The sequence below is a fragment of the Pleurodeles waltl genome, chromosome 11, assembly GCF_031143425.1.
Source record: "Pleurodeles waltl isolate 20211129_DDA chromosome 11, aPleWal1.hap1.20221129, whole genome shotgun sequence".
Lineage (NCBI taxonomy): Eukaryota > Metazoa > Chordata > Amphibia > Caudata > Salamandridae > Pleurodeles > Pleurodeles waltl.
The window spans coordinates 728,933,063-728,957,586 of NC_090450.1; the positions used below are offsets into that span (position 1 = coordinate 728,933,063).

The following is a 24,524-nucleotide window of genomic DNA, read 5'->3' on the forward strand; positions in this document are numbered from 1 at the left end:
CCCTTTTTACCTTAACTCCAGAAGTGTTTTAGGTTCTTTCTAAGTGATTGGTTTCATACTGTCTACTGAAGGGGTTGCTCTGGCTCATCAGAATCCAGTGCTTCTCATTACATTTGTCAGTCAATTGCAGTGGGAGGGGCACACCCCTCATACCCTGGAGCTATAAGGTCATTGTTCTTTCTTGAAGCAAATTGCCTGTCAAATTGGAGGGACCTTTCAGCCACTCTTCCAATCTGTGGACAGGTTTGCTTCAAATATTCAAGAAAGCTAAGTTCTAGTCAGAACAGTCACCTATGTTACCAAAGCCTATGTTAAGGAGGCCCAAAATGACTTACATGGCCCAAGAGATCTGTTCTTGGGCAGACAAACATCTAATTTCCGTTCAGGCTTCTCATCTCCAGATGAACTTGAATCTGACTGCAGATCGTATCAGCTGAATTTTTTCTTCTTTATTGTCTTTTCAACTGTCGCAAGACGATTTTCAGTTGATTTTGTAACAGTTAGGAATTCCATGGCTAGATGCATTTTCATCCACCTCTGCTCAAAAACATTTTGTTGGGAGGCATGGGGGTAGATGTTCTTTTCCTTATTTACCCAAATGGGCCCCTTTATACATTGTCTATGAAGGGTGCATGCTGAGGAAGAGTCAGGGGAGGAAGCAGCTGTGATCCTAGTCCTACAGCCTTAACTCTCTTGGGGGGTCATTCTGACCGCGGCGGACGGCGGTCGCCGCCCGCCACGCGGTTCCCGCCGAAAGACCGCTCCGCGGTCAAAAGACCGCGGCGGTCATTCTGGCTTTCCCACTGGGCTGGCGGGCGACCGCCGAAAGTCCGCCCGCCAGTCCAGCGGGAAACACCCTTCCCACGAGGACGCCGGCTCAGAATTGAGCCGGCGGTGTGGGAAGGTGCGACGGGTGCAGTTGCACCCGTCGCGAATTTCAGTGTCTGCTAGGCAGACACTGAAATTCTTTTTGGGGCCCTCTTACGGGGGCCCCTGCAGTGCCCATGCCTTTGGCATGGGCACTGCAGGGGCCCCCAGGGGCCCCGCGGCACCACCTACCGCCATCCTGTTCCCGGCGGGAGAACCGCCAGGAACTGGATGGCGGTAGGGGGTGTCAGAATCCCCATGGCGGCGGAGCGCGCTCTGCCGCCATGGAGGATTCTCAAGGGCAGCGGAAAGTCGGCGGGACAGCGCCGACTTTCCGTTTCTGGCCGCGGCTGAACCGCCGCGGTCAGAATGCCCAGCGGTGCACCGCCAGCCTGTTGGCGGTGCTACCGCCGACCTCCGCCATGGCGGTAATTACCGCCAGGGTCAGAATGGCCCCCTTGGTCTCCTTCTCTTCTAAACATGGCAATGGTCTCTCTAATTTACCTTACCTTAATTCCTGCTCCTCTTTAGGTTCATATCCTCTCCCCCGAGGTCTCACCTGCCTTCGGCTTGGAAGTTGAAAGGTTAGAACTCCAATTAGGAAGAGCTAAAGAAATAGCTGTAGTTGACCAGAAATCTTGGTAGCCTTATACTATCTCCTGTAGCTTGAAACACTGGAGACATTTTGAATCATGATGACAAGTCGTAGGTGGCTAGAGTCTTTTGATTATTTTGGACTTCCTTGCGGATGGTGTTTTTAAAGGTCTGGCTACCTCTATTCTAAATGCAGAAACTAAAGGTTTTAAAGGACCTTGTGGATCATTAACAGAAGTAATTCCTCTGGCTTCCGAACTCCTTAAGAGCTTTGGTAATAACAGACTGGAGGTACAGTCTCTACTCCTTTTCTAAGACCTTCCTAATGCTCTGCAGCAATTACAGGGTCCTCCATTACATCATATATCCTGTGTTCACTTTCAATGTCTTTTGGCTAAAGTATCATTCTCAGTTGCAATCACATTTTTCTTTAGCTAGTATGCCTCCCTTTTGGAGACTTGATCAAGGAAAAGTGGTCTTATGTCCTAGTAGAGGGTCTCTTCCTAAAACGTTTTCACAGTTTTACCTTTCTTAAGAAATCATAATGCCTATTTTTGTTGCTGAAAATGGGGATACTAAGCTCCATTCTGTGAAACTGCATGTGGCTCTCTCCATTTATTGGGATTGGACAAAGTAATATGTTTATCCATATTATTGTAGCTTGTGGGCAATCCAGTGAAGGTAAAAAACATTTGACTGCTATTTTGAGTTGTTGCTATCTGTCATGTCTTTGTTGCTTTAAGGAGAGGAGTCTCTAAAGGTATTTCAACATAGAGCTAAAAGAGATGTAGGTGCATTGTGGGAAAAAGCTAGCGGATTCTTTCGCAAGACATTTTAGGGCCGCCACTTGAGTGCATTACAATACTTTTGCTTCTCATGATTGCTTGGAAAAGTTAAATTCTAGAGATGAGTTATTTTTTTATTTAAGTGCACTCCACACTGGGTGTTGTGTTTTGCGTCCTACTATAAAGTCCTTGCTTAGATCCTCATGTGGGGAAGGACTGGGACGAGGAAGACGGAGGGGTACATAATGTTTAAATTTCCTACTAGTAATCTTTATTGCTCCTCAAACTCAGTGGAGCCCTTGAGCAATAGGCACAAATTGGAAGCAAGATCAATAGCTAGCCATTTGGCCAAGAAGACACTAAGGGGGTCATTCTGACCGCGGCGGACGGCGGTCGCCGCCCGCCACGCGGTTCCCGCCGAAAGACCGCTCCGCGGTCAAAAGACCGCGGCGGTCATTATGGCTTTCCCACTGGGCTGGCGGGCGACCGCCGAAAGTCCGCCCGCCAGCCCAGCGGGAAACACCCTTCCCACGAGGACGCCGGCTCAGAATTGAGCCGGCGGTGTGGGAAGGTGCGACGGGTGCAGTTGCACCCGTTGCGAATTTCAGTGTCTGCTAGGCAGACACTGAAATTCTTTTTGGGGCCCTCTTACGGGGGCCCCGCGGCACCCCCTACCGCCATCCTGTTCCCGGCGGGAGAACCGCCAGGAACTGGATGGCGGTAGGGGGTGTCAGAATCCCCATGGCGGCGGAGCGCGCTCCGCCGCCATGGAGGATTCTCAAGGGCAGCGGAAAGTCGGCGGGACAGCGCCGACTTTCCGTTTCTGGCCGCGGCTGAACCGCCGCGGTCAGAATGCCCAGCGGTGCACCGCCAGCCTGTTGGCGGTGCTACCGCCGACCTCCGCCATGGCGGTAATTACCGCCAGGGTCAGAATGACCCCCTAAATCAGGCATTGATGGTATCCCGAAGGGGAGGTGTTAAAGCAGGAAATAGCCTAGCGATGCTAAGATCTGCAAAAGAAGAACATAGAGAGTCTGTCGGGCTGATAACAAAAAAGAAGTGGGCACTTTCTAGGCAAAGCGGTACCACAACAAAATTCTAGGACCTTTTGGGCAACTGTAAACAACTCAAATCGACATTGGCAGGCCCTAAATAATATTCCGGTTAGGGAAGAGACCTGGCCAGTCTTCCTTCAAAAACATTTTACAGCTGCAAAAGCTTCACCAGTCACTAAGCCTCAGGAGGCACTTACAACTAAGCCTCAGGAGGCACTTACAACACCACCAGGGACAGCATGCTCATATTCCCCCGGCAAAGGGTCAACGTTGTTGTGAGATTACTTTAGCTATTACACAGGCAAGTTATTTTAGCTTAGGCCTGCAGCTTGTGCCCTTTCACTCCAAGGCATCCATTTTTTAATTATTCAACTATTTTAGAAAAAGCCTTCTTTTGTGGAGATGTTTTTATTATTTTATCAGTTAGTCCTTTTACACAGAATTCTGTTATTCTTTTCTTTGTACAACATTTTCATTCTGTGCTTTACTCAAGACTGAATGTGATAAGTTACAAGTTATTTCCGGCACAAAGCACTCATCATGTTTCCAACTCTCATACACAGAAATATATGTGTTGTCACATCAGCTCAGGACCTGGATTATCCTGCCTCTCTTGCTTAGAACAATAGAGTCACTTTATACCAGCACCTGGGTATGCATTAAAGTTGGAAAGAGCTCCCTTCTGTCAAGAAGAATTGTCACACACCCAAGGCTTGAAGCAGGGATGCGTGTTAGTGCTATATCGCTTCAATCTTTTTATGGATGCAACTCCTTCAAGTTAAAGTATTCAGACATCAATCCCTTAAATCACATCCTGTGGTCAAGTTGCAACATGGACAGTTCCAAAAGTAGCAGATTCAAAGAGTTCCTAGACCAATCTTTATCAGATTTGCTACCTGTAACCTATGGGAGCTGCCAGTCACATTTGACATCTTAAAAAAGTCAGCTAATATTGTGATGGTAAAGCTCTCCATATTGAAGGATAGAGATGAGCATGCAAATAGATCCCACGCCTGTTTGGTGATCAACAGCTATTCTCAGTTGAAGCGGGCAATATATTTGGCCAGCACATTCCCACTATATATATATTCTACAATGTCACCAGGGTTCGTTGCCAATCCTTGTGGAAACACCAGCAAGGCAGTACACTGGTCACAGAGGGTGCCATATGTGTGGCTCCAGCACAGATAATCTTTCCCATCTCAGTTGCATTTGTGCTGTAATAGGCTCTGAAAGGATACAGTCTGATTAAATGCTCATTGAAAAATAAGGGTATTCGAAAATGCTGGCAAGCTGTTATAGTCTGCCTTCAACCTGAAGACACTAAATTGAACTGTCAATTTGCAAAATGCATATTCAGTTTTGAACAAGTTATAAGTAAGATCGAAAATGTGTGAAGCACGGCTCAGTGACTATCAGAGGTAAATATTTTGAGAGTGTTTCAGGGACCAGGCTGCTTATAAGGGAAATCATTTATGACACATCCTCAAGCCAGCTGGCATCGTACGCTGCTCCAAGACTATGGTGGTCATTACAACCCTGGCGGTCGGTGTTAAAGCGGCGGTAAGACCGCCAACAGGCCGGCGGTAAAAAAAAAATTTGAATTACGACCGTGGCGGAAACCGCCAACATAGGCAGCCACTTTAACACTCCAACCGCCACGGCGGTACAAACAAACACAGCGGCGGTCACCGCCAACAGACAGGCGGAGGACAATGTACCGGCCACAGAATTACAACCTACCAATCCGCCACCTTTTCCGGGGCGTATTCACCGCAAACAAAAACACGGCGGAAACAGGACTTTGAAGGGAAAACGCTCACCTCTGCACACCCCACGAGGAACCAGGACGCCATGGAACCAGAGCTCCACATTTTTCCAGCCATTATCTTCTTGCTCCTCTACATGGAGCATGAACGCCGGCGGCGAAGACCACGGTGAGCACTGCACCTACGACACAGGGGAGGGGGAGGGGAAAAACTGTGACACACGCAATACGCAACACCCTCACCCACGACAACACACACACTAATACAGCATGATACATAACAGTTACACCCCCCAGCCCCCCCGGAAGAATGCAAAGACAAAAGGAAATGAGGTGAACGATTGTAATATATTAAAATTCAGTATTAAAAAAATAGACATACACTATTTACAAATATATATACACCAATAATATTAGTCCAAGGTATTCCACCATTAAAGTCAGTGGACCACTGAGCCCAAAATGCATGGGCGAGGCCCACACAAGATAGCAGAACAAGACGGAGAGAACACTGCAGGGGCATCAGATAGAAATAAAACAGGCACCTCAGGGGGAAGGGAAAGGGTGGGCACCTCAGCCGGTTGAGTGCACGACGCCAAATCCACGAGGGCGCCCCATGCCCACTGTTCAATCCTGGGGAGTGCAAAGCCACAGTCTCTCAAGTCTCTACAGTGGGTGGTTTGCCCACTGCTATATCCTGGGGAGTGCAAAGCCACAGTCTCTCAAGTCTCTACAGTGGGTGGATTGCCCACTGCTATATCCTAGGGAGTACAAAGCCACAGTCTCACAAGTCTCTACAGTGGGTGGTTTTCCCACTGTTCAATCCTGGGGAGTGCAAAGGCACAGTCTCTCAAGTCTCTACAGTGGGTGGTTTGCCCACTGTTAAATCCTTGGGAGTGCAAAGCCACAGTCTCTCAAGTCTCTACAGTGGGTGGGTTGCCCACTGTTCAATCCTGTGGAGTGCAAAGCCACAGTCTCTCAAGTGGATAACAGTCTCCACTGGTTCTGGAGGGGGCCTTGTGCCCAGAGTGCTTCATCCTGCCAAGTACTGAGGTAGTGGATGGATCTCTCTCCTGGTTCTGGAGGGGGCTTTGTGCCCAGAGTGCTTCATCCTGCCAAGGACTGAGGTAGTGGATGTATCTCTCCACTGATTCTGGAGGGGGCCTTGCGCCCAGAGTGCTTCATCCTGGCAAGGACTGAGGTAGTGGATGTATCTCTCCACTGGTTCTGGAGGGGACATGGTGCCCAGAGTGCTTCATCCGGCCAAGGTCTGAGGTAGTGGGTGTATCTCTCCACTGGTTCTGGAGGGGGCCTTGTGCCCAGAGTGCTTCATCCTGCCAAGGACTGAGGTAGTGGATGTATCTCTCCACTGGTTCTGGAGGGGGCTTTGTGCCCAGAGTGCTTCATCCTGCCAAGGACTGAGGTAGTGGATGCCTTTCTCCAGTGGTTCTGGAGGGGGCCTTGTGCCCAGAGTGCTTCATCCTGCCAAGGACTGAGGTAGTGGATGTATCTCTCCACTGGTTCTGGAGGGGGCCTTGTGCCCAGAGTGATTCATCCTACCAAGGACTGAGGTAGTGGATGTATCTCTCCACTGGTTCTGGAGGGGGCCTTGTGCCCAGAGTGCTTCATCCTGCTCGCGGCGGCCTCAGTAGCATCAGAGCTTTTGGCGCTCATGGGCCTGCTGTGCTTGTGGAGGCGGTGTCCTTAGCAGCGGTGCTGGTGGCGGCGGTGTCCTTGGCAGCGGTGCTTGTGGCGGCGGTGTCTTTGGCAGCGGTGCTTGTGGCGGCGGTGTCTTTGGCAGCGGTGCTTGTGGCGGCAGGGTCCTTGGCAGCGGTGCTTGTGGCAGCGGTGTCTTTGGCAGCGGTGCTTTGGCAGCGGTGCTTGTGGCAGCTGTGCTTGTGGCTGCGGTGTCTTTAGCAGCGGTGCTTGTAGCGGCGGTGTCTTTGGCAGCGGTGTTTGTGGCGGCGGTGTCTTTGGCAGATGTTCAGCTGCTGGCGGTCCTCTCTTGGGCAGCGGGACTGCTGCTGGCAGTCCTGTCTTTGGCAGCGGTTCAGCTGCTGGCGGTCCTCTCTTGGGCAGCGAGGCTGCTGCTGGTGGTCCTGTCTTGGGCAGCGGGCTGCTGGTGGCCGGCTCCTTGGCAGCAGGGCTGCTGCTGGCGGTCCTGTCTTGGGCAGTGGGCCTGCTGGCGGTCGGCTCCTTGGCAGCGGGGCTGCTGTTGGCGGTCCTGTCTGGGGCAGCGGGGCTGCTGCTGGCGGTCCTGTCTTGGGCAGCGGGCTGCTGCTGGCCGGCTCCTTGGCAGCAGGGCTGCTCCTGGCGGTCCTGTCTGGGGCAGCGGGGCTGCTGCTGGCAGTCCTGTCTTGGGCAGTGGGGCTGCTGCTGGCCGGCTCCTTGGCAGCGGGGCTTCTGCTGGCGGTCCTGTCTGGGGCAGCGGGCTGCTGCTGGCGGTCCTGTCTTGGGCAGCGGGGCTGCTGCTGGCTGGCTCCTTGGCAGCGGGGCTGCTGCTGGCAGTCCTGTCTTGGGCAGTGGGGCTGCTGGCGGTCAGCTCCTTGGCAGCGGGGCTGATGGCGGTCTTCTCCGCCGTGCTGATCTTCCCAGATTTGCCGGTTTTCTTGTGCCCCTTCCCCACCTTGGAAGGTGTCGCAGCTGACTCCACACTCCCACCTGTACCCCTGGGAGCGGCTTTGGTGGCTGGTGTCTTCCCCCTCTCCCACCGGGCACTGCCCAACTTTTGATGCTTGACAGGTGGGGGACTGTCCGTGCTGTGGCTCCTTACCACACTGGCTGCCCTACTGCCTGGTGCACTCCATAATCCGGTGACTACTGGCACCACTGGTCCTTCTGATGTTGTGGCGGAGGTTCTAGGTTGGGACCTGTAGATTCAGGCCCTAGACGACTTACGGGTTGGGGGAGGTGAGGGAAAGAGGTCAAGGCTGGCCAGGAAAAGTTTCTTAGGAACACTGGGACGGGTAGATGGAGGGGGTTTGGGAGTGGAGGAAGAGGTAGTGGTCGTAGGAGGTGTACGTTTGCTGAGTTTGGGTGAAGGTGCATGGGCTGGAGGCTGTTGTGAGGTGGATGGCTGTTGGGTGGGTGTGTGGCTGCATTTGTGTACCTTGGGAGGTGGGCTCACAGACACACTGGGAGAGGACACAGGGGATGTGTGAATGGTAGTGGGGTGGTGACTGCATGTGAGCGCGGTGTGGTGGTGGGTGTGCTGGTGATGGACATAGTGGCTGAAGATGTAGTGCATGCAGGTGTGAGTGGAGATGAGACTGGGAGGGAGTAGGGAGATGAGGAGGAGGGGGACACAGTGGAGGCAGTGGCTGTTGGTATGTCTGCATGTGTGTGATGCTTGCATGAGTACCCGTGGGATGTGTGGTGCTTATGCTTGCCAGAGCTTCCTTTGTGTGTTGAGGTGTGTGCATGCTGGTCTGATGGTGTGCTTGGGATAGGCTGAGGTACAGGGGTGTGGGTCTGGTTGGAGGAAGTTGGAGGGGGGAGGCTAGAGACAAGGACAATGGCTGCCATCAGTGCTGAGGCCAGAGTCTGAAAAGCTCGCTGACGGGCTGTCTGACCAGAATGAATGCCCTCCAGGAATGCATTGGTTTGTTGCAACTGCCTCTCTACACCCTGGATGGCCATTCAAAATGGTAGACTGCCCAACAGTGAGGGACCTGAGGAGGTCAATGGCCTCCTCACTGAGGGCAGCAGGGGTGACTGGGGCAGGGCCTGAGGTGCCTGGGGCGAATGTGATGCCCACCCTCCTGGGTGAGCGGGCACAGCGCAGAGGCTGAGGGGCTGCTGGGAGGGCAGTGCTGGATGGGGTGGTGGCGGCTGTACCTGTAGATGCGGGGGGCACAGATGGGCCCACCACCGCAAGGGAGCTCACATCAGAGGACGAGTCCGTATCACTGGTGTCATCCCCTGTCCCCGCCGTGAAGCTTCCCTTCGCCCTCTGTCCCACTGGTGAAATCGGAGTCCGTAGTCTCGCCCTCCAGGGCCATGTGGGATGCAGCTCCCTCCTGCTCCGGTGCCACTGCTCCTCCGCCTGATGATGCTAATGCACACAAGTACAGGGAGACCACAAAAAGGGGGGGGAGACAGAAGAAAGACATGTTGAGTGCATGCATTACCGCTACCGTTGGCGGACACGACAGACACAGAAGCCCCCTGCACTACACTGTGAACTTGGGGTCCACTATTCAATCCCTGGGACATGGCCTACAAGGCTCTGGTCGATATCTGCACACATGGATGCCACAGGAGCCAGACTAGGTGTAGTTGGCACTGTACCCAGGTGGGGTGCCACAGGGTCTGCCTCAAAAAGGGGACTTAACTAGCACACTCGCCCTGTCTAGGGGAACCACAGCCAACCTCCCCCACCCAGACACCTCCACTGCGCGCTGAATCAGCAGAATAAGAGTGTACTCACCCCCTTGTTGCTGCTGTGATGCCCTCAAACGCCCATCCAACTCCGGATACGCCACCGCCAGGATCCTGAACATCAGGGGGGTCATGGCGCGACGGGCACTCCTCCCATATTGGGAGGCCATCCCCAGCTGGGCCTCCACCGTCTTCTTGCTCCAGCGGCGAATGTCCTCCCATCTTTTACGGCAGTGGGTGCTCCGTCCGTGGTAGACCCCCAGGGTCCGGACGTCCTTGGCGATGGCACACCAAACATCCTTCTTCTGGTGGGCGCTGACCTACAGGAATTGTACAGGGGAAAAAGAAAAGTTATTACCAACTGCACCGTCACAGTCATTAGCCCGCATCCCTACCCTTGCCATGTGACACATGCACTCACCGACGTTTCATGCACGCCTCATTCTCCCCCCCCCTATCTTTCATCCACCCCACTCCACACAGGCATTGTCCATACAGCATGCTCACAGTGTACTTACCTGTTTGTCTGGAGGACCGTAGAGTAGCTTGTACTGGGGGAGGACCCCATCCACGAGTTTGTCCAACTCCTCCGAAGTAAAGGCAGGGGCCCTTTCCCCAGACGCATGAGTCATTGTCTCTTCCAGACTGAGGTCACAGCAGCACTTGTAGTGTAGGTCCTCTCCTGTCGAAGATCAGGAATCGAGTGATTGAACTGATAGAAAATGGCGGTCACGTCCACGGCGGTGCGTACCGTCACCGCCGGCATACATCGTCATTGGCTCCTGGGACCCATGGGGTCCAATGTTAACCAATGCAGAATTGCGCCGCGGTCTTCGACCGCCTACCGCGACGGTGTACAACACCAGCGCAGTTACCTCATATCCCATTGTTCCACTTTACAGGTCAGGCAGCCGCCATTTCAGGGGCCCACATGGCTTTATTTTTAAGTGCGTCACACATACCTAGGCCTTGGCTCAACACTCATACAGGCAAATTTCGGGTTCTGAATAGTTTTCTGAGTAAGCTGTGTTTACGTACCTCTGAGTTGGTGGACTCTGTGCTCGCTGTTGTCCTCCATAGGCACCGTCAGCTAGGACATGTGAGGAGATGGCGGCATCCTCCGGTGTACAGACCGCTGGTGGACCTACCGACAATGGTGGAAAGACATGTAATCACCACCTACAGGCTTGATCGTGCCACAATCCTGGAACTGTGTGCCAAGTTGGAGCCAGACCTGATGTCAGCTATCCGCCATCCCACAGGGATCCCCCCTCAAGTGCAGGTGCTGTCAGTACTCCATTTCCTTGCAAGTGGGTCATTTCAAACAACAGTGGCCATAGCATCAGGGCTGTCCCAGCCTATGTTTTCCAACGTGTTGTCCAGAGTGTTGTCTGCCCTGCTGAAACACATGCGGAGCTACATTGTTTTCCCTCAGGTGGAGGATTTGCCAACAGTGAAAGGTGACTTCTATGCCCTGGGACATATCCCCAACATCATAGGTGCCATTGATGGGACACATGTGGCCTTGGTCCCCCCGCAGGAGTGAACAGGTGTACAGAAACTGGAAGAGTTACCATTCGATGAATGTGCAGATGGTGTGTTTGGCAGACCAGTACATCTCCCATGTTCATGCCAAATTCCCTGGCTCAGTGCATGACGCTTACATCCTGCGGAATAGCAGCATCCCTTATGTGATGGGGCAACTACAGAGGCACCGTGTGTGGCTACTAGGTGAGCACCTGGAACCAAATCAGTGGGAATAGTTGTCTGGGTCTCGGGATATCCCCAAGGGTTAGTGTGTGTCTAACAGTTGTCCCTCGACATTTGCAGGTGACTCTGGTTACCCCAACCTGTCATGGCTACTGACCCCAGTGGGGAATCCCAGGACAAGGGCAGAGGAACGCTACAATGAGGCCCATGGGCGAACTAGGAGGATTATAGAGCGGACCTTCGGCCTCCTGAAGGCCAGGTTCCGGTGCCCCCATATGACAGGTGGTTCCCAATGCTACTCAACAAAGAAGGTGTGCCAGATCATCGTGGCCTGCTGTATGCTTCACAACTTGGCTTTGCAACGACAGGTGCCTTTTCTGCAGGAGGATGGTCCAGATGGAGTTGTTGTAGCAGCTGTGGAGCCTGTGGACAGTGAAGATGAGGAAGCAGAAGAAGAGGACATTGACAACAGGAACTCTGTGATCCTGCAATACTTCCAGTGAGACACAGGTAAGAAGACAAACCTGCCTACTACATGTACTTTAACACTACTACCTCTCTACTGTCTGTCATTTTCACCCAGTGTATGGTCACTGAGTTGTCACTTTCTCTTACGATTTCACAGATGTGGGTCCGACTGTGTGACATCTGCTTTGTTCCCTCATGGACTATAGCTGTGTGACATAGGATGTTGACATTACCATTGAAAGAGCATTTTGTCACTGCAATTGCTAATACACTAATTCGAAATCACAGACAGACTCCAGATTGTTTTGTGCATTAAGGGTGTTTATTTAAGTGCTCAATATTGGAGGGGGTTGTTAAATGGTGAGGGGTGATGGTGGAGGAATGTCCATGGCAGAGTCCAAGCTTTTAGTCTCACAGGTGCATTGTCCAAAGGGGCATAGGAAGTGGAGCTGGGGCAGTTTGAGGATGGACAGGGTGACAAGGTGGGACAAAAGTATGACAATCAGGGTGGTCTCATTATTTGGCGGGGGTCTTGGCATCGTTCTCTGTCTTTGTCCTTGATGTCAGGGACTGTTTGCGGGGTGGTTCTCCCTCTGCAGGGAGTGGAGGGGGTGCTGGTGTGGTGGTCCTGTGGCGGTGCCTCCTGTCCACTTGCGCCGGCGGAGGTAGTAGGCAGTTCATCGTTCAGGCTAGTGTCAGGGGCCCCTTGTTGTGCCACAGTGTCCCTCCTGGTGTTGAGGACTTCCTTCAGCACCCCTACGATGGTGCCCAGGGTGGAACTGATGGATCTGAGTTCCTCCCTGAAGCCCAAATACTGTTCCTCCTGCAGCCGCTGGGTCCCTGAAACTTGGCCAGAACCGTTGCCATCGTCTCCTGGGAATTATGGTAGGCTCCCATGATGTTGGAGAGGGCTTCGAGGAGGGTGGGTTCCCTGGGCCTGTTCTCCCCCTGTCGCACAGCAGCCCTCCCAGTTCCCCTGTTTCAATGGGCCTCTGTCCCCTGAACCATGTGCCCACTGAAGCTGCCCCCAGGTCCCTGTTGTTGTTGGGGTGGTGGGTTAGCCTGGGTTCCGTGTAGTGTTGGACACACTGCTGATTGACGTGTCCTGGGGACAGAGGGGCCCGCTGGGTGGGTGCTGTGCTGGTGTTTCCAGAGGGGGGAAGCTCTGTAGTGGCCTGTGACTGTGTGAGGGGAACCGACTGTCCCGAGGTCCCAGATGGGCCGGGCTGGTCGTCTAGATCCAGTTGGACAGAGCTGCTGTCATCACTGTGGGCCTCTTCTGTTGGTGGTGTGGACATGTCTGGACCCTCCTGTCCGGTGATGTTGGGTAGGGGTCCTGCAGGGGTGTAAAGGCATGATTATTGCATCTGTGTGTGCCATGGTGTGCAATGGGTGGGTGACCGTGTACCCCAGTGCTTGCATTCCTGTGTGGGACCTTGTGTGATGATGGTTTGGGGGGTATATGGGTATGTGCAGTGGCCATGCTTTGGTGATGTGTGTCCATGCTTTGGTGTTGCATGCAGGGCTTGGTGTTGGGATGGGAGGTTTGTGATATTGGGACATTTGTGAGGAGTTGGAGTGATGGGGTGAGGGCGAGGGTGAGGGTATGTGATAGCATGCAGGTAGGGTGGGGGATGTAATAGTTAAGATTTGACTTACCAGAGTCCATTCCTTCAGCTACTCCTGCGAGGCCCACAGGATGCAGAATAGCCAAGACTTACTCCTCCCATGTTGTTAGTTGTGGGGGAGGAGGTGGGGGTCCACCGCCAGTCCTCTGAACTGCGATGTGGTGCCTTGAGACCACGGAACACACCTTCCCCCGTAGGTCGTTCCACCTCTTCCTGATGTCATCTCTATTTCTTGGGTGTTGTCCCACTGCGTTGACCCTGTCCACTATTCTTCGCCATAAGCTCCAGCTTCCTAGCTATGGAGGTGTGCTGCACCTGTGATCCGGATAGCTGTGGCTCTACCCGGATGATTTCCTCCACCATGACCCTGAGCTCCTCCTCAGAGAACCTGGGGTGTCTTTGCCGTGCCATGAGGTGGTGTGGGTGATGTGTGGGGTGGTGTGTCTTGTGATGTGTGGGGTGATATTTAGTGGTGTGTTGTGTGAGGTGTGTGGATGTTGTGTGAGTGATGGTGTTGAGTGCCTGTGGATGCTTTTTTGTAGATTGTGGTGTCTGTCTCTGGCCTTCTTTCGGAATTTTTGGTAGTAGGGATTTGTGGGTGATGTGGGCGGGTGTTTTATATTGTATTGGGTGTGTGGGAGTGGTGTGTGTATGTGTATCAGGTGTGTGTATTTTGAATTGTCCAATGTGGCTGTGTTTTGTATATGTGTGTTTATTTTGAGCGCGGCGGTGTGTACCGCCAATGGAATACCGCGGTTGAAAGACCGCCGCGTGGATTCGTGGGTCGTGATAGTGTGAGCGTATTCCTGTTGGCGTGACGGTAGAGGTTTTGTTTACGCCAGTTTATCACTGACCTTTGGTTTGGCGGACTTGTGTGGGTGTCTCAATTTTGGCGGATTCCGAGCAGTGGGTCATAATGACGTGGCGGAATTCCGCTGCCGCCGCGGTGTGTTAGCGGTCTTCTGCACGGCAGTAAGCGTCTTTTTCCGCCAATGTTGTAAAGACCCCCTATGTTTTGATTTTGGTGTGCTTATGCTTACGTTGCTATTAATCTGCCATTCAGAAACCAAAAACTTGGGGGCCAGGCTGCTAGTCTGGGAGAGGACTCCCATTGCACCCTCAGGCTATCTAGTTTCCTCATGATATAGCTGCCCAAGAACACTTTATAAAGCTGGTCAAAGCAGGCGTATTGGCGCCCAGAATGTTACTATTTCGCATAGCCAGCCAGTTCAGGATGTTAGCCTGGAAAAGGGATCCCTACCATACTCTCCAACCATTCTGGCTCCATTTGATTTTGAAAGAGCACTTTATAAATCCAACTTGCAAATTAAAGAACAAGAGGGAGAGGATTTGTTTCACACTCAGGCTGTCCTGGCCCTCAGCGGCATGACTTTACAGGAGCACTTTGTAAGGCTGGTCCCAGCAGGTGTACATGCGCCCATGGCATTATTAATCCATCCAGCCAGAAGGGGTCAGCCCACTAGCCTTGACCTGGATCTACACTATATCCTCAGGCCATCCCAGCTTCCACTTGACTTTAAAAGAGCTTTTCCAAAGCTGATGTATCTGTGCTCATGATGTGTGAATTGTTTCAGCTGGTTGTATCTGGGGACATCTTGACGTTTTTTTATATTAGTATTACATTTTAGATTTTTTAATCTGATTATCTGTACATATTTGTTGCAAGGGTTTTTATTAAATGATGCAAATAAAGATCACTTACTTAATTACTTGCTCATCATCCTGGTCATCCTCTTCCCAGTCCTCCTGCCCACCCTTGCTTCCTTTCTTGGATACTATAAAGGCTGGGATGCTATGCCTTCGTGTCTTTTGTATGAGTGTTCCTAGTTGGAAGAGGAAAGAGATTATAGGGTTTAAAGGAGGGTAATCTTCCTCTAATTATGCAGGTAAGGTCAGGGACAAGGAAGAGCAGTATGAGGAAAAATGAAGATTACTAATAAGTAATCAGGACATATTTTTTTCAAACCTTTCTCCTTAAAATCATTCTTACAGGCCCCCTGTATTGGTGTTGTCATTGTGTGTGCGCTGTGCCATAACTTACCGCCCTGCTTCACCTAAGAATCCAACTCGCCACTGGGTCTGTACATAAGCGTATGTCAGTTAGTGGTGTATAATCCAAACCATGTTTTAGAGGCCTCTTATTATTATTATATATGTGACTTTATGTTTCAGGAACAATGCTTTGTCCAAACACAGCAGGAAGAGCTGAACCGGGCCCTGCAGAAGTTGATCCTGGAACACAAGAAGGCAATTTCGGCCATTGATAATGAATACCTCACAAAGATCAACAATCTAAAGCAAGGTATTAGAAATACTATATAATAGGGAATCAGAAAAATCATGGGGGTGAATTTCAAGTGATTCAAAAGTGTATTAAAAGTAGCATTGGTAGTCAATTAGACGTTATACAGAGGGGTATAGGAAATAATAACTTGTATGTGTACTCGTAGCGTGGTTTCCAAACTAATTGTGAGGCCTTCAGAGCTTTTTCAAGAACTGTTTAAGTGGTCCTTTTGGAAGTATTATTTATATTGCATTATGTGGTCCGAACAGCATATACAAGTGAATCTTGGTTGCCTGGGGAGCCTTCGGGTGCATGGGTTTAAGCCTGTTGGTCGTAGATTGTCCTGTGCACAAGAAACGTTGGGTGCCATGTTTGAGGTTGAAGGCAGGTTAGGAGTGTTACTTAGGGCCTGAAAAAGTGCACAAGTGTGGATGTTGTGAAAAGTATCAGATATAGGCCCAGTCACACATGCAAGAAATTACCAGAGTTATTGTTATTTATTGATTGTTATAGTAATCCTTGTGTTTCCACATGTCACCTTATTGGTATGTACACTGTTGGTAGGCAGTCATAGCCCTCCAACCAGAATTTGGTCTCTCTAGGCATTTGAAAAAACTCCTTATACTATATGGTCTTCTAAAACTTGAGATCTCCTTTGGGAAAAGGTCACTTTTATTGCTTTTCTGGATTCTAGAATGTTATTGATCATCTTTATCTTCACGGGTAATGTATTCCAGAATTTGCTGGTTCATACTGAAAAAGCCCATCCACATATCCTGTTTTTCCTGATGGAAGGAGCAATTCTTGAGCTAAAGTTCTTCCTTTGAGAGTAGAGTATGAATTTTGATTGTAGAAGCATTGATCTGGTGTTGTGGATTACCGTGTTGGTGATGTAAAGGTCTTTGGAGGATATTCGTCCTGTAACAGGTAGCTAATGAAATGCCTTCAGCACAGGGGTGATGTGATGTGATCATGTCTATTCAGACTGAGAACTTGTCTGGCAGCAGCATTCTGGATTAATTCAAGTTTTTAACAGTCATTTGTCAGTCGTTGTAGTGTCTATTGGCCTAGTCTAGACAAGACAGTGGTAGGGCTGTTGATGCATGGATCCCCATGTGTGTAGCCTAGGTAGGAGAAAATCTGTTATAATGTTCTCATGATTTTGAATGTGTGTTTAAATGTACACCTGTCTTTTGAGTGATAGTTTGGGGCCCAATATCACCTCTTAAGTTCATTCTTCAAGTGATACAGCAAAAGGAGATCCAATTAATGTTGGATTGTTATATCTGGGTCATAGTCTTTATAAGCTCCACGTGTTAGATTCTCAGTTTTAGAGGGATTTGGTGCCATATGTACAAAAGCATTTTTGCAGTTGGTACAAGCCTGATTCACAGAATTGGCCTGTTTCCAACTGTAAAAATGCTTTTACATATATACAGTACACAAATTGAGATTTGGTAACATGTTAATAAATCACAATTTGTGTTTAGTAATTTGGTATTTGGAAGGGGCATGTTTAGGGCGTTTCTTCACTATACCGAATCGCAGTGGTATTTGTGGATTAGTTATGATCGCAAAACATAAAAAAATTTACCAACACCTCAAGGGGGTGGTAACCATTCGCAAATTGGAAAGGGTCCCCATGAGGCAGCTTTCCTTTTGTGAATGTTGAGGCAAACATCCTTTAAGAGCAGGTGTTCAGTCAATCAATCAATCAGGAATTTATAGCACACAGCTAATCATCCATAAGGGTATCCAGGTCCTGAGGAACTTGCTGCTTCGGATGGTTTCAGTTAAACAGCCAGGTCTTCCTGAATTCTAGAAGAGAGGATGAGGCTGGGAAGTGAGGGGGGAAATTGTTCCAGGATTTAGCAGTGAGGAAGGAGAAGGATCATCCTTCACTGTTGTGGGGGGGGTGAGCGAGGGATAGGGAGGTGGAATGCAGGTGCCTGGAAGGTTGGTGGAAGTTCATTCAGTGGTTGATGTATGCTGGTCCTTGGTTGTGAAGGGCATTGTAGGTGTGGATCAACATCTTTAATTGGCATCTTTTCTGAATGAGAAGCCAGTGGAGCTTCTTGAGGTGGGGGTTGATATAGATCTGTTTAGGGATGTCAAGGATGAGTCTGGCCACTGAGTTCTATATGGTCTGCAGTCTCTTCAGCAGGTTAATGGTAATTCCTATGTAGAGTGTGTTTCCTTAGTCCAGTCCGCTGGTGATCAAGGGTTGAGTGTCAGTTCGTCTGGTGTGGACAGGGGGCCATTTTAAGATTTTTTGGAATAAAAAGAGTAAGGAAGCAGGCGGAGGAGACTGCACTGATCTGGGTTTTCAAGGTGAGCTTGCTGTCCAGGATAATGCCAAGGTTGCAGGCATGATCCGTTGGAGTGGGTGATAGTCCTAGTTTGGATGGCCAAAAGGTTTTCGTTCCATGGGGAAGTGTTATTTCCAAAGATCAGTATTTCTGTTTTGTTTGTGTTAAGTTTTAGGCAGTTGCTTCTCATCCAGTCTTCAACACTCATCATGCTTCTGAAGAAGTCAGCCCTTGTGGTGGAGGGGTCTTCTGATAGGGAGGAGATGAGCTGGTTGTTGTCTCCATAGGATTTGATGCTCAGTCCGTGGGCTCTGCCGATGTTGGCCAAGGGGGTCATGTACATTTTGAACAGTGTGGGGCTGAGGGATGAGCCTTGAGGGATTCTGCATATGATGTTCTTGGCTTCCGAAGTGAATGAAGGTAGGCAGATTCTGTGGGTTCTTCTGATGAGGAAGGAGGTGATCCATTTGAGGGTGGCTCCTTAGGTTCCAATGTGATGAAGCCTCTTGCTAAGGGTGTGGTGGGATAAGGTGTTGAACACTGCTAAGAGGTTGAGGAGGATCAGGGCTGCCTTTTCTCCCTGGTCAAGGAGGGTTCTGATGTCATCTGTGGCAACGATCAGGTCAGTTTCAGTACTGTGGTGTCCAGCAGCTTGTTATTCTCCATTTGCTCTGTGAGTTGGTGATTGATGGCTTTTTTGAGGACCTTGGTGGGAAAAGAGAGCAGAGAGATGGGACAGTAGATGTTGAGTTCATTGGGGTTGGTGGGCGGCTTCATGAGAAGGGGTTTGACTTCTGCATGTTTCCATTCTTTGGGGAAGGTGGCCATGGTGATGGATGAATTGAAGATGGTGGTGAGCTCGCTGCTGATCTTCTTGCTTCCTAAGTTGAAGATTTGGGGACAGGGATCCGTAGGTGCTCCTAAGTGGACGGAGCTCAAGATGGCTGTGGTGTTCTGTGAGGTGAGCTGGTCCCAGGTGGTGCATAGGTGGTCAGGGTTCGCATTTGTGGGTGCAAGTAGGCTGTATAGGTCAAAAGTGGTGGGTTGAGGTTCAAAGTTTTTGTAGATGGTGACGATCCTGTCGTGGAAGAACTCCACCAGAGTGTTGCAAAGTTCCTGGGAAGGAGTGATGATGTTTTCTGTGGCTGAGGGGTTGGAGAACTGTCTGACATTGTTGAAGAGTTATTTGCCCTGGTTGGAGCTGGCTTCGATGCAGTCAACCAGGGTGCTCCTTTTCATCTCTTTCACAAGTTGGTGGTATTGGTTGAGGGTAGTCTTGAAGGATGCTCGGTTTGTGGGATCCTTGTTGGTGCGCCATTTCCTTTCTAGTCACTTGCAGTTGCATTTCGAGTTTCTCAGTTCTGTGGTGTACCAGTTGGCCTGTTTGCTGGATCTCCTGAGTTTGGTGGGCTTGACAGGGGCTACTCTGTTGGTGCAGTCAGTGATCGAGGCAGAGAAGTTCTTTACAGCCTGTTATAGTTTGGTTGCAGTGTTAGGGTGGGAGGTGTTGAGGGTTTCAGTCCATTAGCTCGCTGACACTTTGTTCCAACTGCATTGTTGGGTGTTGGCAGCTTGGTGGCAGTGCCAGGGGATCCTGTGATGGTGATATGGGTGATGGTGTGGTCTGTCCAAGTGAGCTCTGTGACATGACTGTACTTGACCCTGCCACTGACTGTGAAGATGGAGTCAAGCATGTGTCCTCCTTTGTGTGTGGGGTTGGGGAAGGCCAATATTGTTCATGCTTTTTAGAAGGTTGTCTGTGTTGGTGTCATTGAGGTCACTGAGGTGGAAATTGAGGTCTTCGAAAAGATTAAGGGGGTTATTACAACTTTGGAGGAGGTGTTAATCCGTCCCAAATGTGACGGATATACCACCAGCCGTATTACGAGTTCCATAGGATATAATGGACTCGTAATACGGCTGGTGGTATATCCGTCACTTTACCGTCACTTTTGGGACGGATTAACACCTCCTCCAAAGTTGTAATAACCCCCTAAGTGTTTTGAATCAGTGGTGAGCGAGGCATTCAAGTTGGCGATGGCATTGAAGAAAATGGGGCATGGACCTTGTGGTCTGTAGGTGAGGGTGCCTCTGATGGTGGTTCTGAGTTGCAAGTTGAGGTGTTCCATGATCTGGGTAGTGTCGTCTGTGGTGATGGTGCAATGGATGGTTTCTTTGTGGATGATGGAGATTCAGGGGGTGATTCTAACTTTGGCGGGCGGCGGAGGCCGCCCGCCAAAGTTCCCCCAACAGAATACCGCTACGCGGTCAGAAGACCGCTGCGGTTATTCTGTGTTTCCCGCTGGGCTGGCGGGCGACCGCCAGAAGGCCGCCCGCCAGCCCAGCGGGAAACCCCTTCCCATGAGGAAGCCGGCTCCGAATGGAGCCGGCGGAGTGGGAAGGGTGCGACGGGTGCAGTAGCACCCGTCGCGATTTTCAGTGTCTGCATGGCAGACACTGAAAATCTTTTAGGGGCCCTCTTACGGGGGCCCCACGACACCCCTCACCGCCATCCTGTTCCTGGCGGTCACAACCGCCAGGAACAGGATGGCGGTGAGGGGGTCGGAATCCTCATGGCGGCGCAGCAAGCTGCGCCGCCATGGAGGATTCCTCAGAAAAGCGGAAAACCGTCGGGAGACCGCCGGTTTTCCGTTTCTGACTGCGGCCATACCGCCGCGGTCAGAATGCCCTTGGGAGCACCGCCAGCCTGTTGGCGGTGCTCCCGCGGTCGTTGACCCTGGCGGTCAATGACCGCCAGGGTCAGAATGACCCCCTCAGTCTCTGTGTTTGTTGGTGCAATCCTTGTGTGCTATCTCGTAGATGTTGGGGATTGCTGTCCAATGTCAGGAGCGGACGTAAGGTGGAGCCCTGGCTCAATGAGGAAGATGATGTTGGGGATGAGGTAGGTGCTCATGTCCCAGATCTCTGTGGTATGCTTGCAGAGAGATTGTGCGTCGAGCAGAGAACATTGGAGTTGTTCCGAGGAATTTGTAGTTTGCGTGGTCGGTGAGGTAGTTCTCATCATGCATGTTGCAGGAAAACAGAGTCTGGGGTCAAGGGTCTGGGCTCAGTGGTGGTATATCAGCATGGAGAAGGAGGGCCAGGTTTCCTGGCGTGGTCCAGGTGCAGACAAACATGCCTTTGGAGCACCTTTGGCACACTAGTGGCACGGCTGTACTATGGCCTCCATTAAGTAGGTCCTGGGAGGAGGGAGGGGCACTGGGTGTTGGGAAATGAGAGCGGCAAAACAAAGGGAAAGCAATCAGTGAGGTGGGCAGGTGCATAGACAACAAACCACGAGGTACAGAACAAAATACATTGGTATAACAGGAGAAATGGACAACAGGAAATAAGGCTGATAAAATGTAACAACAGAAAACAATAAGATAAATGAGGAATAAGGCTGAAACTTAAGCAGCATGAGAAATGCAGATAAAATTAACAGATACAATTACAATAGGTAGGAGTGGCAGTGCAGCAGAAAGAAGCAGGGCAGCAGAGAGAGAGACAAGTGGCAGAGTCAGGGAGACCTGCTGATCAGGCAGCACAGAGGGATGGCTCAGGGACCTGCATTGGTCCCTTGCCTACCCTTAAAAAATTAAACTTGAATGTTTCATTTTATTTTTTGAACCACATCCTTTAAGGCAAATAGACTACATAAAAAAATAATTACTTTATTAAAAAGAAATCACAGACATGGTGGCCTACTTACCCCAGCAGGCCCCATCTCTGCCATGGCTGTGTTTCCTAAAGGTGTTTTTCACTGTAGCAAGGCAATCCCTCTCAAAGATTAACACTGGGTCACGTTATTACCCTCAATAAGAGATAACCTCAGTTTCAGAAGAGATAGAAACATACTGAATCCTCTGAATTGTAATTTGAAATCCTCTTTAAAAGTTAAGTTACTATTCTGAAAATGCCATTTTTAGAAAGTTGACATTTTTCTCCCTAAACCAAATGTGCCTTCCTGCCAGTGCCCAGGGTCGCATGACTGTAATGGCTCTCCTATGGTGTGTAAATGTATTCCTTCCAGACAGGGAACAAAAAGGTCTTGGATATGGGGAAGGATGTTCTCAACCCTATCTGAGTTTGAAAGGGTAGCCTGAGGGCTGTGCTCACCCCTTTCCTGACTTCTAAAGCTGCCTGCTCTGTCACTGGCAAATGCAGCTGACACCTGGGTCTACCTGCCCTGTGTTGTCCTAGTCAGTTTAGCACCAAACCCAGGGTATTGGGCAGCACTGACCAGCCTGTATGGACTGCCACATACAGGCTGGCACTAAGTATAAGAAAGGCACCCTCAGAACCTTTCATCTGAACACTCTTGAACCTGTGAAAGATTCACAAGAAGGACTGCCCTGTTATCCGAAGAAGGAAGACTAGAACGGCCTGCTTTGAACCTGGGATCCCCACAAGTGACTACAAAGGTCATTTGGCTAACCTCCTGTTTGAGCTACAGGGACACAACAAGCTTCCGAGGTCCCCCTGCAACTGCCCAGGAGACCAGCACCAAGTGGACATGCCTGAGTCCTGCTGCTGGCCTCTGCTGAAGTGAGTCCTGATCCCGAGAGGTGCCTACCAGGTCCTGGACCCTTGGCTGGCATCAGAGTGTACCCCTCTTACCTCAAAACCAATCTGCAAAGGAAAATTCAGAAGCCTGAATATCTTCATGACCACAAGCAGTCTGCTCACACAATCATCTGGTGCTTCCACTGTTCCGACGGCAACCTGCTCTTTGCTCCAAACACTGACTGTCTGTGTCTCCCATGTCCTCACATCCTTTAGGGCAAATGGGATACATAAAAAAATACTTTATTAAAAAGCAATCACAGACATGGTGCCCTACGTACCCTAGCAGGCCCCCATCTCCACATGGCCCCTGCCAATGCAAAGCTCCAGCTGAGGCTCCTCATGTGAACTCAAACTTTGAGAAGGTAAACTCTTCACTGGGATGAACTTGGTTTCTTTATCTGCCCCACACTTCATTGCGGTCAGCCTGAACTTGTGACTTTGACACAGTACAGCGCGACCAGATAACCATGAGTTGCCCTTTGTGTTTTTGGTGCTATTTTCACACAAAACCTTACAAATTCATAACTTTTGTTCTATTGATTGGAGTTCTGGTGTCATTTTATTTTTTAAGATTTACTCTATCTACATTGGTATAGGATTTTTCTTGTGTTGTGGTTTCACTTAATTATTGTTTCAGTGCATACTTTACATATTGCCTCCAACTAAGCCTGACTGCTTTTGTGCCAAGCTAGCAGAGGGTTAAACACAGATATATTTAGTGACCTTTATGGTTCACTCTGACAAGAATTCTATTTAATACTTGAATGATGCTCTCACCCACCTCAACTAATAACTCAATTTCTTAGATACATGATACAGAAGGGTGTCAGAAGTAGTAATGGAAGTCAGTAGTGCATGATACAGAAGGTTATTGGAAGCAGCACTGGGAGTCAATCATGCATGATACCATAGGTATACAGGACTGGATACTGGGTAGAAAGCAACTCCACAACAGCATGCATTGTGTAGTTCCAAGGGGGAGAAGAGTCCATATGAGAAGGGAGGGTACTGTTGTTTCAGTGGAATGTAAAGTATTTTCCACTGAAATGTGCACATCAATGTTCAGCACTTGTTTCACCACTTAATACTGAAGAATTCTGGAGGCTTCTCTGTGAGTCAGAGAAGCGGTGATTGTGCCCTGGAGGCAACAGTCATGCTAGACAAGCACAAGAGCTGCTACAAAAAGGCAAAAGGTGATATGGAGGAGCAGGTGAACATTCCATATAACACTCTGTGGTCCAAATACATCTATTTTTTTGAGGCAATACATTACATGGTGCTTCCATGACCATCAAACAGCAGGGTACTCACAAGAGGTACCACTCGGGAGAAATATATCACGTTTCAGAAAGCTACTTGCATGATCACCCTATAGTCAAAGCTTGATGACAGACATGCTTTATACTCAAATAGGCATTATTATACTACAAGAAAGATATTGGGGGGGGGGGGGGTCACTAGATAGATATGCTTCTTGAAACAGACATGTATTCAGAGTACAATCAAAAACAATATTCCTTAGGTACAGCAAAAAAGTTTAATGGCAAAGAAAGCCTTGGGTGCCATTACTGCAACAACGGAGTGCACTCCAGATCATGACTGAACTGCAAATACAGATCTGTCTCTAGGTACCAATGCTGGAGCAGAAATAAATGCTGTAGGTCAAGACTGTGTACGTAGGCCCTTATTTATGGGGTTTTAGCAGAAAACCCACACCAACAGCCTGATATAGTTGGAAACATCGGTGTAGGTGTATGAGACTGTCTGCCCTATTCTCACATGAAAAGAAACTAAAAATGACTCCAACACCTTGGGAGAAAACTCCCAGGCTGTCAGTGTTATTTGTTTTTTTGTAAATATAAGCTTGCACTTTGAGAGTTTGTTTTTGAAAAACAAAAACGTTTGTCTGAAACATGGCAACTGCGCTGCAAACTTCCAGAGTTTTCAGAGGAGCCGCTGTTGCAGTGACTCCTCTGAAGGCACAGAGATGTCTCCAGGGCCAGCAGAGATCTCTATATATGGGGGGCGGTAGTCAGGCCAGAGTGGTGGAGGCAATTACTCTCACCACTCTTACAGGTGGCTAGTC

At 50.0% G+C, this 24,524-nt stretch overlaps 1 protein-coding gene across 1 annotated transcript in view; it reads left to right on the forward strand.

Annotated features, from left to right (window-relative positions):
• Nucleotides 1–24,524, forward strand: part of LOC138265140 (trichohyalin-like) — a 131,122-nt gene that overhangs the window by 66,139 nt on the left and 40,459 nt on the right. Inside the window, exon 5 of the mRNA XM_069212683.1 lies at nt 15,449–15,578. Within this exon, the coding sequence (XP_069068784.1) occupies nt 15,449–15,578 (130 nt within the window). The remainder of the gene's footprint in view (nt 1–15,448; nt 15,579–24,524) is intronic.